Source organism: Gopherus flavomarginatus, chromosome 14, assembly GCF_025201925.1.
Source record: "Gopherus flavomarginatus isolate rGopFla2 chromosome 14, rGopFla2.mat.asm, whole genome shotgun sequence".
NCBI classification, from domain to species: Eukaryota; Metazoa; Chordata; order Testudines; family Testudinidae; genus Gopherus; species Gopherus flavomarginatus.
Window position 1 is genome coordinate 41093086 of NC_066630.1, and position 16211 is coordinate 41109296.

The 16211-nt window shown below is 49.1% G+C and overlaps 1 protein-coding gene across 4 annotated transcripts in view; it reads right to left on the minus strand.

The window, feature by feature from the left end:
• Positions 1 to 16211, minus strand: part of VAC14 (VAC14 component of PIKFYVE complex) — a 206250-nt gene that overhangs the window by 112457 nt on the left and 77582 nt on the right. For all 4 annotated transcript variants that reach the window (XR_007769263.1, XR_007769264.1, XM_050922365.1 and 1 more), the window contains one exon: positions 14674 to 14827. Coding sequence is in view for 2 of the 4 variants with exons in the window: in XM_050922365.1 (XP_050778322.1) it covers positions 14674 to 14827 (154 nt within the window). In the remaining 2 variants the exon portion in view is untranslated. The remainder of the gene's footprint in view (positions 1 to 14673; positions 14828 to 16211) is intronic.

Consider the following 16211-nt stretch of genomic DNA (forward strand, 5'->3'; position numbering starts at 1 on the left):
ATATGGACTTTGAAAGGAGAGTTTCTTTTTCTGAAAGCCTGCCGTTGTGTCAAACACCTCTGGAAGCTGAGTCTACACACGAAGTTGCACTAGTTTAACCAAAATCAGTTAAAAACCAGTACAGTTAAACTCGTTTGGACCCTTTAGAATTGCTTTAAACTGGGGTTATATCAATTTAGCTTCAGCTAATTCCTTACTGAATATCAATAAATATTTAAATCAATATAAGCCAGGTTTAAAATCAGTTTAAGAATGTCCACACAGGCATTTGCAGTGAGGTTTAACAAAAGCTATGTAAACACGCCTTAGTTGAACTGGCGCAGCGGCATGCATGCACCAGGCCTGACAGACCAGCGAAATAATTCTGTTCTTTCCAATTTACTTTATGCATTTGTCTAGTCTGTCACACTCCTCCCCTTGAGCAGTCAGCCCCGTTTCCCACTTTGTGTGGGCCGTTCACACCAGACAGAAGGTGAGGGAGACAATTACAAATCAAGGTGATTCTAAAACCATGGCAGCCACTGGTGTGTGTGGGCAGTTTCTGAAATTATGTTAACTCTTTAAAATTGGCGAGATTTGAAGTTGACAACACCTCCTCGTTTGTTAAAAGCGGAGTAGGTGTGCAGAGACTGGGATGCTTTACACTGCCAATACTGAGAGCCTGCTCTCCGATGGAGAAGAGGAGACTAGCAGGATAAGATCAGGGAGCTCCTGAGAACTCTTCCTGTTACTGGAAAAAAGGAAGAGCTGGGAACATACAAATCCGTTTATTTATGACTGACAGAGGAAAAGGGATGCAATGCTGATGGGCACAGAACAAACAGATATGGGTCAGGTATTTAGGTGCTTACGGTGCCCATTATCTCTGTACCAGTCAAGATATCTCAGGTACCCATCTGGATCCTATGACTGCAGTATCTGAGCCCCTCCAAATCTTTTATGCATATATCCTCCCAATAGCTCAGGAGCTACTATTATCCCCATTTTACTGATGGGGAAACTGAGGCACTGGCCGGGACTGGCCCAAGATCACACAGGAAGCCTGTGGCAGAACAGGGAACTGAATACCTGAGCACTCTCCTTGGCTTGTCTGATCTCAGTCGAGCTGAAAACGTGACTCTCCTTTGGGTCACACCTGGACAACTACTGCAACAGCTCAAGCAGACAGAAACCTCGTCAGGAGCACTTCACATGCACCAGGCCCAGTTCACGCGCTGTCGAAGGCACGGGAGCCAGCATCAGCAGATGTTAAGTGAAACCTGATGTGCTGGCACGAGAATCTGCAAAATGTCTCCCCAGCGAACTTCTCTGGGATGTTTTGGGTTTTAGCTTTGTAAATACAACATAGAGGAGCCTGGTGTGGCAGGATAAAAATAGATCCATTCAAAAACAAACGCAATTTGCAGTTCAGCAAAACAGATGCTAAGATGTCAGCCACTCGGCTGTGCCAGGCAGCTCCTCCCTCCCTGCAGGGGACAGGATATTCGTGAGAGAATCTAACACCCATGCAAACATCTGAACTATACCTGTACCCTTTTGTGGTCACAAAAGCGCATACATTGTATGAGCTTCCCATATGGAAAGGAGTCATGGGAAAACCTGTCCCCCTGCTCTGCCCCTCTAACGCGATCAAGTAACCCCAGCGTACTAATTGGCCTCAAGAACTGAAGAGTGGTTTCTGCAGTGTGCTCGAGAGCCTAATGAAACTATGTCAAGACCAAACTAATTTCACTTGTGATTCCTTGTACTCAGGTTACACCTCTGGGTTCTCAGAGACAAAATGGCTCCGGGGACTGGCAATAGGCTAGAGTACCTCTCGTGTCTAGAGTTCAAATCCAGCCTAGATCACCAGTGACTGAAAATACTCACAGCACGACCTGGTAGTCTATGGGTAGTCTCAGCCTGGGTCCTCACACCTCAAAGCCACCGCCTCTCTCGGCAGCCACAAGAGACACACCAAGGACCGAAGGAGCACAGGTACTAACTTACCTCTTTACCGCAGACAAGGCACCTCCCCAATCAGGGTTGAGGCATGCTGGTGTGGGGTGCTGTCCCTGCTGCTGTCCATTTTTCATCTGTTCCAGGGGAACAGCCATTTAAGGGTATGTCTACACTACAAAGCCGCAGCCGGCATAGCCCCACAGTGTAGATCTGGCCTACGCTGCTGGCAGGAGTTTATCCAGTGACATAGGAACACCAGCTCCCCGAACGATATTAGCTATGTTGATGGAAGTCCAGTGTAGACACATCGAGGTTGGCGCAGCTATGTTGGTTGGGGTGTGGTTTTTCAGGCCCCCTCCCCTGAATGACACAGCTATGCAGATCCAGCTTTTCAGCACAGACCAGGCCTCAGGCTCCAGAGCTGTCCATCCAGAACCAAATGCATATTTAAGAAAACCAACACTGGGTGGCTGTGCCTTTGAGCCCTGGGCTTCATATGCACTGCTACGCTTTTGCAAACAAGCACTGGCAAGGCAGCTACCGAATCTCTGCCATAACCAGTACCCCATAGCTTTCTCCTCTGCATTTCCTTCCCCAAATGCTCTGCTCACCAAGACTTTAACATGTCAAACTGGTGACTCTACAGCCTCCCACAATATCATCAAGCCGAGCTCAGGGCGTTACAGAGCCCAGCCACAGACCCAACGGGGGCTGCTGCAGCATCACAAGATGAGTCGGGCAGGATGAAGCAGAGCGCATGGGAGGTTTTTGTTGCTTGGACACATCTTGGCAAAGAGCAGGGAGGGCATTTTCCACAGGCTCATCTAGAGGGTTTAGTAGCATTTTAATTCAGTGTTAAAGATCACTAATGCAGCAGTGGCCCTTTCAAAGCCAAGCCATGCAGTGAGGGTGGGGGCAGGAAATAAATGCCCAAGACTCTGATTAAAAGTAGGTAGAGGGCTGTATCCCCGTCCTGCAGAAGGGAGGCCCATGTCTAATCTGGGAAAGCCGTGTGAAGCCACCACAGAGTTACTCTGTTTTGGAAGATAAATCAATAAGCAACAATAGGAACACAGCAGGAATACGTAGCAGATAATTTGCATGAGAAGAAAACATCTGGCACAGCTGTGGGAGGGCCAGCAGCCAAATTTGATAGAGAGCTTGGAGCAGGGCAGTGGCTAATACTGCCTCCCTACTATGCTTTTGTCCATATTCAGGGTGGCTCCAGTCAGTGACTGGGGATCTCAATCCTTGTGGTTTAAGGTTTCCCCCTCTTGAAACCCAAAGCAGCTCTGAGATGAAGAAGGATTGTGTCCCAGGGTTCTTTTACATTTCCTGAGGCCTTTTGGCCTGAGAAAACATTAGGCTTAACTCCATCTCCCAACCATCCTGGCAATTAGCACAGGGTAATTTATCCATTAAACCCTTCAGATACAGGTTACCACAACCTTCAAAGAGACAGAGACAATAATACTATTTCACTCAAGTATCTTCCTAAATGTTAATATTCCCTTTTTGATCTTTGAATCAAAGCTATAGCAATAGACAAGACTTGTTTGCTTACATCACAAGACCTGAGCAAACATCTCCCCTTCTACCTCTAACAATGCAGGCTGCATTTCAAAGCTCTGTTCATTTACAGATCTTCCTAACCAGTCTCTAAAATTTGGCCATGGGTCAGGTCAGTCTATGAGTTAATTAACTCTTTCTGGCCCTGTCACCTTTCAATGAGATTATATCACACTCAACGTCACAAGATAATAATGTATTAAATGTATTGATGTCTGATATGATTTGACCATATTGTGTAAAAAAATGCTTTTAGGAATGATTGGGAAGGGGTTTCAGAGAAGCAGAGGGATGCAGTGTAGTATAGAAGGGTAATTCAGGGGATATATAATGAACCCACAGAAGGAATGAAAACAGACAAATGAGACATCATCTGGATATTTCAGTTCTATATCTACATTGCATCAAAACACAGTTCTATTGAAGGAAAGGAAACAGTCAAGAAATAAATATGGTGTAGCACTTAAACCAACAGTCCCCAAACTTCTGAGGGTCACCCGCCCCTTGGCACTGTCCGTGGCTCCCCACCCGGGAGGTTGCAGGGGGATAGGACATACGAGGACAGGAGTAAGGGAGCCAAGACTGGGATGCAGCTGGGGATGGGTTTGGGAGTGGGGCCCCGGCCAGGGGCAGGAGCAGAGCCACAGCCTGGGGCCAAGGCTGGGAATGGGAGCGGAGTCACAGCTGGGCCGCCTTGGGGGCTGGTAGCTGGGCCTGGTGGCCAGGTGAGGCTCTGCTCCTGGCCTTGCCCCCAGCCTCAAACCTGGGCCGGGACCCTCACCCAGAGGAAACTTCATGAGTAGATCTCAAAGCATTTCACAATCTAATACATCAGCCCTCAACACCCCTGTGAGGCAAGGCACTGCTACTTCCCCATTGTACAGAAGGGGAGCTGAGAGTCTAAGGCCTAGTCTACACTACCAAGTTTTGTCGACAAAACAGTGAATGCGTACACACAGCAATGCAACTTTTGTTGGGAAAAATGCCCTGTTATGGTGACAAAATATTACCACCCCAACGAGAGACATGCGTCTTTTTCCTCTACATTTGTGTTAACAAAGTGCCAGTGTAGACACCACGTTTGATTCCATCACGTTAATTGGCCTTCAGGAGGTGTCCCACAATGCCCATTGTGACTGCTCTGGTCAGCAGTTTGAACTCCACTGCCCGGCAGCCAGGTAAACAACCATCCGCCCCTCCCTCGCAGAAGCTCCAGGAAATTTTGAAATTCCATTTCCTGCTGGCTTAGAGTGGAGAAGTCTCATCGCACCTTCCCAGTGCATCTGGTCAGTATATGGGGAGCTGTGCTTGAGCTGTAAGAATTGGGATATCTACGGGCAGATTTCTCGAGGCTTGTGTGCAAAGGGCTATGACGGAATACGCTGCAGTGCAGAGTGAAGATAAAGGAGCTGAGGTAGGCAACCTGTAGCTCAGGTGCTTCACCTAAGATCTCCATGTTCTATAAGGAGCTGGACGCTATCTTCAGTGGCCACTCCGCCTTCATCACCAAGAGCCCCATGGATACTTCAGCAGGCCTGGAGGTGGTGGAAAGGGGACCTAACCCAGAGGACAAAGTCATTGATGAAAAGGTGGAGTTAGATGATGTGGAGCTTGCGGCGGGGTTGCCCGGTGGGGCAGGCAGCCAGGAATTATTCTCCACTGCAGAGGTGTCTAGCCAGTCTCAGCAGTTGCTTCCTGGCAAGCAAGAAGCAGGAGAGGAGACACCTGGTAAGTGGCTGTGGCTTGTATAGTGCAGAGGTAGGTTCAGGGTATAAAAATGTGGGAGTTTGGCTGTGTTTCTGTGAGCTGCACATTTCCCTACGTAGCTATTCAGTACGGTGGAACAAGGTGTTGATGCACACTGAGATCTTACAGGAATCATCCAGAAAGATCTCCCAGAACGTCTCCTGGAGGTACTTGGTAACCTTCTGCTGAAGGTTCCTTGGCAGAGCAGTTTTGTTCCTTCCTCCATTGTAGGAAGCTTTCCTGCGCCATTCAGCAATCACTTGTGCCGGGATCAAAGTGGCACACAGGTGAGCTGCATAGGGAGCAGGGCGGAAGCCACAAGCATGGAGTAAACACACTCTCATTTCCCTGCTTATCCTTACCAGAGAGATATCTGCTACAATGACCCCCGCCTGTGGAAACGTGCAGGAGAATTTTAGAGTTTTTTCCCTAGTGGCTGCACCATGACCCTTGCAGAGTGTGTGCTTTTTTCCTCACGTGGAGAACCCCCGCCAGCACTTACCATGCTATGTGAGTTCGCAGAGATGTTTGCTTACCAAGGGTCAATGACAAAGTGATTGTTATGTTGCAAAAGGTGTATTTAACTGAAATGTTTCAATGCTGTGCGTGAATTTAACAATCCTGTTTCTGTGCATTGTCCCTTGTCCTTTGGCAGATGTGGCCTTCAGGAACACCCCACGCACCCCAGCCGAGCATCTCCGCCAGAAAAGAAAGTGCCCCAGATGCAACGAAGAGGCCATGTTCTGGGAGGTATTGCAGTGCAGAGAAAAGGGAATGCAAGGAGTGCTCGGACGCTGAACGGCAGGACAGAAAAGAGAATCAGGAGTCTGTTAAGGATGCTACTGAGCGGATGATTAAAGTAATGGAGAAGTAAACGCAGATGTTGAAGTCCTTAATGCTTCAAAGTGAGCAAATCCGTGCTTGCCCTCCCCGGCACCACATTCAGAACTCTTTTCCATGCCCCCCCATATTCCTCCTGTACAGTCCTTTCCACTTTCCAGGACTTCAGTTTCCCCTTCACTCCAGCCGCTCAGACAGCTTTCATAATGATAGCTGGACTTACACACATTTGTGAAAGTCTTCCCTTGCCTGGCTCCTCCTTTCCCACCAAGCATCTGTGTGTGCTGTTTCTTGTGCAATAAAAGCAAAGTTTTTGAATGCTAACTCATCTTTATTTGTTTTCTACACATTGAGATAGCAGGCACTACCAATACTTGCACTGGCAGTTTATTCATGTGCTTGTTGGAATGTAAGGCCCCAAATGTCACCATTACTTCCTAGAAAACTACATGTAATGTAACATTGAAGCACCAATCACCAAGATACACATTACTGGTTCTCATTTTCAAAGTGTTGCCTCAAAGCCTCCCTGATTTGAATTGCCCCCCTCTGATAGCCCTGGCATCTGGCAACTCAAATCAGCAGCCAAGTGGTCTGCCTTAGCACTCCACCCGAGTAAACCTTTCACCCTCAGCGTGCAATGTACAGCACATGGCTATGACCACGGGAATATTATCCTCATTAAGGTCTAACCTGCCATAAAGGCATCACCAGTGTGCTTTTAATCTGCCAAAGTCACATTCAACTGTCATCTTGCACCTACTCACACAGTTCCAGGAAGGTGGCTTTCCGCATCTGAAAGTTCTGTAGCCACTGCTCATCATCCCATAACTGCATGATGATACAATCCCACCATTCAGTGCTTGTTTCCCGAGCCCGAAAGCAATGGTCTACCATATGCAGCTGTCCTGTGAATGCCAAAAGCAATCTGAAGTTCGTTCTACTCATATCACGCAGAATGTCGGGCGATTGGGAGTATTATTCAGTTAGGAACTTCACGATTAAATGCACTGCCATCCACGATGTCTTCACGACAGATAAGAGAACACAGGAGAGCAGTGCAGGATCCTTCCCTTCTCACAAAGATGCTGGGGTGCACATCAAAGAAGGGCAGTTGAAAAATGCCGCAAAAGAAAGCTGAAAGCCCATGGAGTGCTGGGACAGAAAGCAATGCATCATGGGACATTGAACCCGGTCCCAAGATGCTTTGCGATCTGCTCTACCTTCACACAACACAGCGACAGAAGGTGTTGAGCTGGATTGTAGGACAGGTACCCACAGTGCATTGCTCACACTGTTGATGATAGTGTCCCTACACTGGATGTGCTTTGCCGACAGAGGAAGCGAGTGTGAACATTACATTCTGATTTTCATTATGCCGATTTTTGAGTGTCAACATCACCTTTGTCGACAAAACCTGGTAGTGTAGACAAGGCTTAAGTGCCCATGGTCATGTAAGAAGGTAGTAGCATGGCAGGGTATTGGACCTGTGTCTCCCAAGTCCCAGGCTAGCACCCCTATCCTGGACCAGCCTTCCTCTGATCCACTGCCACACCTCTCTTCGAGAGAGAATATTTGGTTTAAGGAGAGACCCATTGCAGACACACCTGCATGGCTGCACTAACCTGGGGCTGGAATCTTGCAAGCTACAGGACTTTAGGAACTCTCTGCTTTTGGTTGAGCAAACCTGTTACTGGCAGTGTGATAAACTCCCTGGTTGCTCTGTCCTGCCATGCCTGGCTTATTTAGTGCAAGTGGCTGGCTTTGTAACATCTGCTGCCTTCCTGACCTTTCCTGTGCGAAGAGGACTATGTTTTTTTTGCGCAACTGAAAATGAAGTGGGAGGAGTAGGAGCCTGGTAGTTGACATTGCATGCATCAGTCTTTTAATTATCCCCTGATTAGGCTGGCACCTGGAATGGGTTTGAAATAATGGGATGTAGTATTTGGTATGATTATGTGCCACTTCACTAGAATTCAGAAAAACAGGCCCTGATTTAATCAGATCTAGACCATTCAAGCATTTTCCACACTACATTAACCAAGTGATGCCAGAAATTGAGAGATTAGAAGAATTGGAATGAAGCCCAAGAGAGCGTTTTCATTTTGCTCTAAGGCAGGATCTACAAGCAACGAGACCCTGCATTGCATGGAAATATTCAGATACGCCTCCCCTGCCCACAATCGGTATTTTCAGGCCCTATAGAACGTTTTCTGCTCCTCTTCTAGATTAACATGGTGACAGTTGGGTTGTTGGGAATGCACCATATACTGTATCTTCTGAAGATGTTGGTGTTCTGCAAAGCCAGACATGGGATACTAGACAATCCAGTGGGGCAGAATGGCTCACGAAAATATAAGGGCTGAGGAGAAAAGTCCATGCAGACAGGAAGATATCTAGAGCATATTCATATATCAACCTACAAAGCCAGGCTAGCAGTGAACATCCCATAAGGACATCGACCCGGGGAGGGTGGAAGGCAGGAGAGGCTGGGGAAGGTTCTAGAGACAAGGGGGCTTTAGGGATCATACTGTTTCTTATTCTAATAAAGTTCCTTGTTCAGTGCTGGAAAACAGACCTACACAAACAGCTTCTCCATGCCCAGTACTAAGTACGGTACCTGCACACTTTTGTTGGAGGCCCTCTATACGCGTATGGGACACAGTAGAGGGTCTATATACGAAAGGCTGGATTTACATCTTGCGGGCCCCTAGGCATCCCCGGTGGCTGGACAGCTATGGGGGCCCCGGCTCCAAGCTCCCCATCATGACCCAAAGGGGCTCCGAGGTCCAGGGTCCCCTGCCACCTGCAGTGGCTGGGAGCTGTGGTGTGTGTGTGTGGGGGGGGAGGGGGGCACTTAACTTTTAGGCGCCCCACAACTCCCCAGCACCCACTCACAAACCCCCCACTGCCCAGCACCCCACCACAAGCACCCAGAGACCCACTCTCCCCTGCCCCTGGCTGCACTCACTGGCCTGCTGGGAGGTGACTGTGTTTGCCAGGCTAAGCTGGCAGCATGGCCAGGGATTGCCCTGGCCCCTCAGGAGCAGTGTGATCAGCTAGGCTGGCACAGGAGTGAGGCCTGCCCAGGCCAGGCTCCCCTAGAACCCACTTGCCCAGCAGGCCCCCTGCATTGGACTGCTGAGCTCTTCCCCTGCCACAGGGGCTGCTTCGCCTTCCCTGCTGGCAGGAGCACCCAGCAGGGCTGCATGGGACCGTCTTGCCCTCAGCTGGCCCTGCCCTGGGCCAGGACCCGGGACCAGCAAACTTTGGATTTTTAGGCACCCCTAGAACACCGGCACTCTAGGCACGTGCCTATTGCACCTAATTGGAAATCCAGACCCGTATGTATGGTGCAGACTTTGATGGAACACCTGAGCCAATGCATAGATTGTTAAAAACTCATCGCTGAGAAGGTTAGATGAGTAGGCCACCAATCACAACCCAGCTCTCTAGTACGGCTCTCAATAGACACGGTGGCTAAAGGCTACAATCCAGATTCTCAGTGTGTTCTTGGAAGGGTTGCTACTGTTCACACTGTTTAACCAGGAACAGGAGTCCAATGACTAAAGCCAGAAACAAGACTGAATCTTGGGCTATGACACAGCCCAAGCTTTGCCCTGGCCTACAGCAGTCACTTGCACGTTCACCTCATACAGCTGCCGGTGAAGATTTTCAGAGCACTTGTGTCCAGCAAAGTGGCTGTAGCTGATGTACAACAGAGGCTTGGGATGGGTGATCAGAAGCCGGAATACCTTCTGAGCCTGCCAAATATGAGCATGTTTAAAAAAAAACAGACAAAAACAAAAAACCCACCCAAGTTGCCAGTGCTCTGCTTCCCTGAGAATGGAAGGGCTTGTGCAAAGGACTGGCAGTCATCAGGCAGGGTGGAGCCGAGCAGTGCTAAAATAACCTTAATGCCACCCAGACCACTTGGGCTGCGTGCGTCTCCCCTTGGGGTACTCTCTGGGGCAGGGACCAGAAAGCACAGCGCACATCGTAAATAAGGGACACAAGGGAAGGAGCTTATGAAGCCAGGCTCTGCTACTCTCTGGAGAGCAAACCCAGCCACCGGCACCACTCTCTGCTCCCCTCCCGCCCCCAACACTTCCCATCTGTTCTCCCTGGGCCCACTGCAGGCCCCTTGCCTAGCATGGTCACCTCTGGCACTATCGTTCCCTGGGACTGAACCCTATCTCCCTCGCTGTGGCATCCCTCTCTGCAACAGGGATCAGACTAGCTTTCAATCCCCTCTCCCCCACCTCCTGGCTCTCACTACAGCCAGCTAACACCCCGATCACACTGGGCCCTCTCCAGTCTCTACTGATCCCTTCCACCTCTGGAGAGAAACCTAGTCATATTCCCCGCACTAAGCACCTGCCCGCACTATACTCCTCATTCCCTGCTCTCAGCTCCTCCCTGCAATACACCCTTATTGCACGCCAGCTTCCTCCCACAGCAACGCGTCACAGTTAATGCACTCCCATCCACGGCTGGCTTTACCGGCACTGCCCAGGAAGCTGCGGCACTCCCTTCCGAGCTGAGATGAAGAGTATTTGGCATGAACGATGTGCTGGCTTTTTGTATTTTGCACAGCATATTTCAGTAACTTTACTTACTTCCCTTCTATCCCCCTGCCCAATCATCAAGGACCGACCGTCGTATGCCCCCAGAGGAAGCTGTCCCTGGAGCCAGGATTGCTGAGAGCTAAGAGATGCACAGCTGTGCCAATGAATTCCTGTATCAAGGAGATCATCTAAGTCCAAGACTGGAAGATTAGAGAGAGAGAGTTCTGCCCCCACAGAGATCCAGACCCACATGTAGCATGAATGGACATAGGGGTTGTGTGAGGTGCAGTGGGACTGTGGCTTTAGCCTCCCCCCTTTATGTGGCTTAGGGCACCAATTAAATGAATTCAGTGCACCTCACTAGTCCTCTATTCGCTCACATCACAAAGCCGGCACATACTACGGCCAGTGTGGCGAAGAAAGGCCCAGAAGGCTGAGCTAGCAGGGGTCAATCAGTCTGCACTGAAGTGTATCGCTGCAGACTATGTGCATAACAGATCAGTTGCGCACCACCACTTTGCACTCTGACCAGCTCGAGCTGCTTCCCTACAACCCCCTCCCAGTTACGCAGTTTGCTCTGGCTATGCTTAGACAGTTTGCCAAATACCAGGCCATCCGCTGTGCAGAAAGCTAGCTATCGCTACTCTTCCCGGCTGCAGGAGTCTGGCCATGTGCTGAGGGGTGTGTGCGCCATAGCAAGGTCCTTCCACCTGGCTAGCAGCAGACATTCCCCTCTCATGCCAATGGGAGCTGGTCTTCCCACACACAACGCAAGTGACAAATGGGACGTCATGTGCCCCACACAGAGCAGGTCCTTAAAAGGCAGCTGCAAGTTCATTGAATGTTGAGACGGTGTAAGAGCACAGCTAGCCTTATGTCATGGGAGAACAAAGCATCTAAATAAAAGCCAATCTGGGAATGAACTCAGGAAAAGGGACGCTGCTTTCCTGATTGCAACCAGTGAATGGTTGGAGGAAGCCAATCTCAATGGCAGGGAAACGACTGCATAAACACATCCCGGGGAAAACATGAGAAAGGAAGCAAGAGCATGAACGTGGCACAGCCCATTCCCCCACACCCCTCACCACTCTCTTAGGAATGGGTGACAAGCTTGGATCAAAAATAGCCACATTGCATGAACAATGGAAATGTGCTACGACTTTCTGGACTTGCAAGAGTGCCTGACTTAGTGACCTCCAGCCACAAACAGGTACCCTAGCACTCAGGGACACTGGAGTCCTCCGCTTCCTTACCCTGGGCAGGCAGCTCCTCTCCTCCTATCCCCACAACTCCCTGATGGCTTTTCAGCCTGCCCTTCTCCTATCACAACAAATCACACAGGAAGAACATCGGCTAGAGCTCTACTGGCCCCCACCACCAATACTGAAGTTGCAGCAGTGTCCTACCTGTAAAGCTTCAGCAGTCTGAGCAGATGGCTGCAGTATATGCATCTGCCTCATGCCTAGGGGAAGTGGCACTCTCATCTCTTTGGTTTGGGGGGGGAGGAGGGGAAGGTTTGATTTCCCAGCAATCGGGATATCATGTTTGCATCTGTTCTGACCAGCCTGTGCAGGCAAGTAGCCGGGAACTAGCACACCCTGCAGACAGAGGCTGTGTCGCTGTGCTCTACCCCAGCGGAGTGCGAGGGAAATGTGAGAAGAAGCAACAACCCCAGCAGTGAGATGGGACCCACGCAGCCACTAAGGAGCATATCCACACAGACCAAAGATTTTCTATTTATCACGCTCCAAAAGGCCATAATGTTACAAATTCAAACCCCGGAGTGTCCTAGCCTAGCAGCAACCCCTCACCTCGCTAAGGGCTAATCCTGTGCTAAATCCGAGCCGTCAGTCACTGGAGCGGTGTGTGAAACATGCAGGCAGTCACAATAAGGAGAGGGTGGTACTGCCACCCTTAGAAAACTCCAGGCAAACCAAAACACAACTGGCTCAAATCTCCCCTTTCCAAAAAGTTGACTTTTGAGCAAAAGCCAAATCATGAGAATTTCAGCCCAAAAAGAGTAATTTGCCGGACAGTTATAAACAAGTGACAAAAGGCTTACAAAAGGAGACCAACCCAAACCATAGCACCCACCATTAGCACCCATTATACATGCATCCTGCATACCCTACACACACTCGACACTGTAGCGACTTGCACTCTAAATACAGAAAACAGCTAGACATGGATGTAGCCAGATTCTTCCAAACCCTTGATTTTTTTTGTACTATGCTTGAATAATTGAAGCCTAGTTTCTGTTCCAGTTAAAGGGGCCACGCAGTCTTTAGGATATGTGCCATACTGCGGGCTATTTTTAGATAATCCACAAGGAAGGAAACCTCAGACAGCCATCATCAGCATGATCTAAAATGCAGCTTTGCAGCTGTTTGGCCAGTGCTGCATAAGCGACTCCACCCACAGAGTGTCAACCTTGGACATAAGAGAGGATCAATAGCACTCGCAAAGCGCTGCATTAGGCTTCAAAAGTCACAAAAATCTCTGATGAGGAGGCAGTGTTGGCTCTCTCCAGACTAGCTCATTAGGCTCGTCAATGCTTCTAAGACTACAGGCCTGCACAGGGGAAGCAGGGAGGGTTGTGTTAGCTGAACTAGTGCAACAATTCTAGAGGGGTCTGCGTAGGCTTTTGGGCCCGTACTCTCCTGGCAATGAGGCAGTCTGTGGGCATCGAGGAAAAGAAGGCAGGAAGGCATGTAGGTGGCTGCACCACTATTTATTAGCATTTGTGCAAAGTCCCAAGGATGTGCATGGCTATTTACAGAGAGAGCAGACAGCCCCTACCCTGAGACGCTGCCAGTCTAACTCCAGCAGGTAATGGATCCAAGCAGGATATGCCTGGCTCTGAGGGTGGAGAAATGTGCTCATGCAGGCTGTCTACACTAGGAGCTAGGTGTGTGACTCCACTACTCACACACATGCTCACGCTAGCTCAGATATAAATCGTGTAGCCACAGTAGCATGGAGAAAGGCAGCGGAGACATGGCTGAGCATCTCCTCACCAGTTCCAGGCGGACTTGTACCCAGCATGGCTCAGCCCATTGAGAGCGAGCGCAAGTGAGAGCCCAGGAGCAGGGAATCACATCCCTCGCCCGTAGCACTAAGGCAGCTCCAGAGAACTGCAGCACGAGAGGGGAGTGAGATGTAAAGGTCTGGAGGAGCTGCAATGGCTGAACTGCTGTTCAGGGAAGCGGGTGGATTCCAGAGGTACATGAACAATTGTAAAAGACGTTTTCTATAAAACCTCAAAATACAAAGATTCCCCATCTCCAGTTTTAACATTTCACCTGCCCTGGCTCTCGCGACAATGTACTACTTCATTTTACAGATACATTCCAAGTGTCCTTGGCTTCATCTCTGTGTAACACGATGGACACAGGTCAAAACATTTTCAACTGGGGCCTTTATATTTTGGATGCCTCCATTTTTGGAAGCCCCCAGCTTAACATCCTGGACCTCGCTCATCTAGTGCATTTTCTGTGAGGCTCAGAAACTGTAAAAAAATCAAGGTGACTTAAACTGGGCACTCAAAAGCACAGGTACTTTTTAAAGTTTGTGGCCTCCATATTTCTATGGTATCTGATCGATGAATGGCTCAGCTCACTGGTCCTCCTTCCCCAGGTCTCCTTTCTATTAATTGTTCTGAACAGAATCAGTTCGATTCAAGTGTGGCACTAACGTGATCAGTCCATCAGATATACAAATATTGCAGGACCCGTGGATTGCTGTCGTGGCTGACTCCACAGATGGGTAGATAGGATCTGAAGTAGATTGCCATGAAGCAGCTGGAGAACAATCTTCTGCAGCCCAAAATACCCAAGTGATGTGGGGGCTGGAACTGATATATTGATTCACTACTCCAAGAGAGTCCCTCTCCGCCAAACCAAATCTGACAGGTGCCACTTTACCTCAAGGGAAATGAAGCAACTAGGAAGTGAGAGGATGCCTAGCCATTTAGATCACTGTCAGGAAGGTGTGGATGGAGGGCACTTACCAGAGGAGCTCAGCTGGCTGGCTTTGACGACGGGAACGTGTAACTCCGATTGGCCAGATCGCGTATCGGAGCCATCACATGGCCCCTGATCTTCCGTTTGACCTGCAGGAGAGGAGGCGATCTCAGCCAAAACTTCTAGGTCCTTCAGGATAACCTAGTAAGAGGCACAGACAGCAGAGAGGTGAGCAATGACAATGCAGCATGGTGAGTCTGCAGAGGTGGCAGGAGACTAGAGACTTTGAGCCTTTTCTCTTTGAAGTGACTGAAAGGAGCTGGGATCCAAAAGGCCAACCCTAACCCTACTGATACGGCCCAGGTAGAAGCGGGGAGGCCAGGACTCCTCTTCTCTGTGACGTTTCTGGCACACACCTGCCAAGGAAAAGGGCGGGGCAGAGAAATGGAAGATCTATTGTGTGACTGCAAAAGGGCAGGTGACCATTAAACTTAGCCCAAGCTTCTACAGTCAACACGAACTAGACCAGGACTTGCTGCCCTCCACCCAGAGTGTATCTGGTAAAAGCCAGTGGTTTAACTTAGCTTCACTTCACAAGAGAAGGGAAAATTTCAGGTAAAGGAGGTAATTGAATGAGGCATTTTCCCATCATGCAATGAATGCTGCAAACCAGCCTGGACAGCCAGCAAAGTTACTAGAGGGAAATCTGTGCTGAGGATTTCCAGGCACTCTGCAGCCAGCCACAGAGTTCTGCTATTCTTGAATGTAGTTTTCATCTAAACAAGAGTTAGCAGCCATTTGGTTTGCATGGAAAGTCTTTCAGGCACCAGCCAACGCAGTGCCACCTCACTGAGCAGAAGGACAGCTTAGAGAGCTATGAATTGTGTCAATCAATCTCAATGGATCAACTCCGAAGACTGTTTAAAATGGCAACATTAATCCAGTGCTGATCAACTCAAAAGAAACTTCTAGCTAATGGGCTTATCTAGCATTGGCCACCTCACTTATCTGTAAAGGAGTTTATGGTGGATTGAGGTTGAATGCTTTAACAATGAGCGTAACAGCTTTATCCAACACTGGTCATTCTCTTCCCACCACCTGCTTTCCTCTCTACCCCACCACAGTGGTAATTTACAAGATGAGGAGGAAAATTATGGTTTTCTACAGTTGTCCTGATGTCCCAACCTGTAATGATGGACCTTTCTCCACCCCTGGCTGTTTTATTGGTCACCTGCCTCTCTCTCACCAACCTCCTCCTTACTGGAGATTTGTGAAGCATGGAAACAACTAGACACATAGGCTGTAGCCTTTGGGGAGCCCTGCGGCACCGACCAGTGTGCAGACACTGGGCAGAGGGGATCCCATATATATCACAGTGTTGCCACCTCTTGCTATTTTATTGCAAGTCTGAGTATTTGGCATTTTACTTGTACATTTACAGCTCCTGGAGTAGTGATTATTTGGAAATTTCAGCTATTATTAATTATTATTAGTAGTATAATCCTTATGGCTGCAGAGAAGAGCTTGAAAGTGACCCAAAAAAGCTCCAAAGCCAGAAGGCAAATGAACACCCCAAATGTTTTTT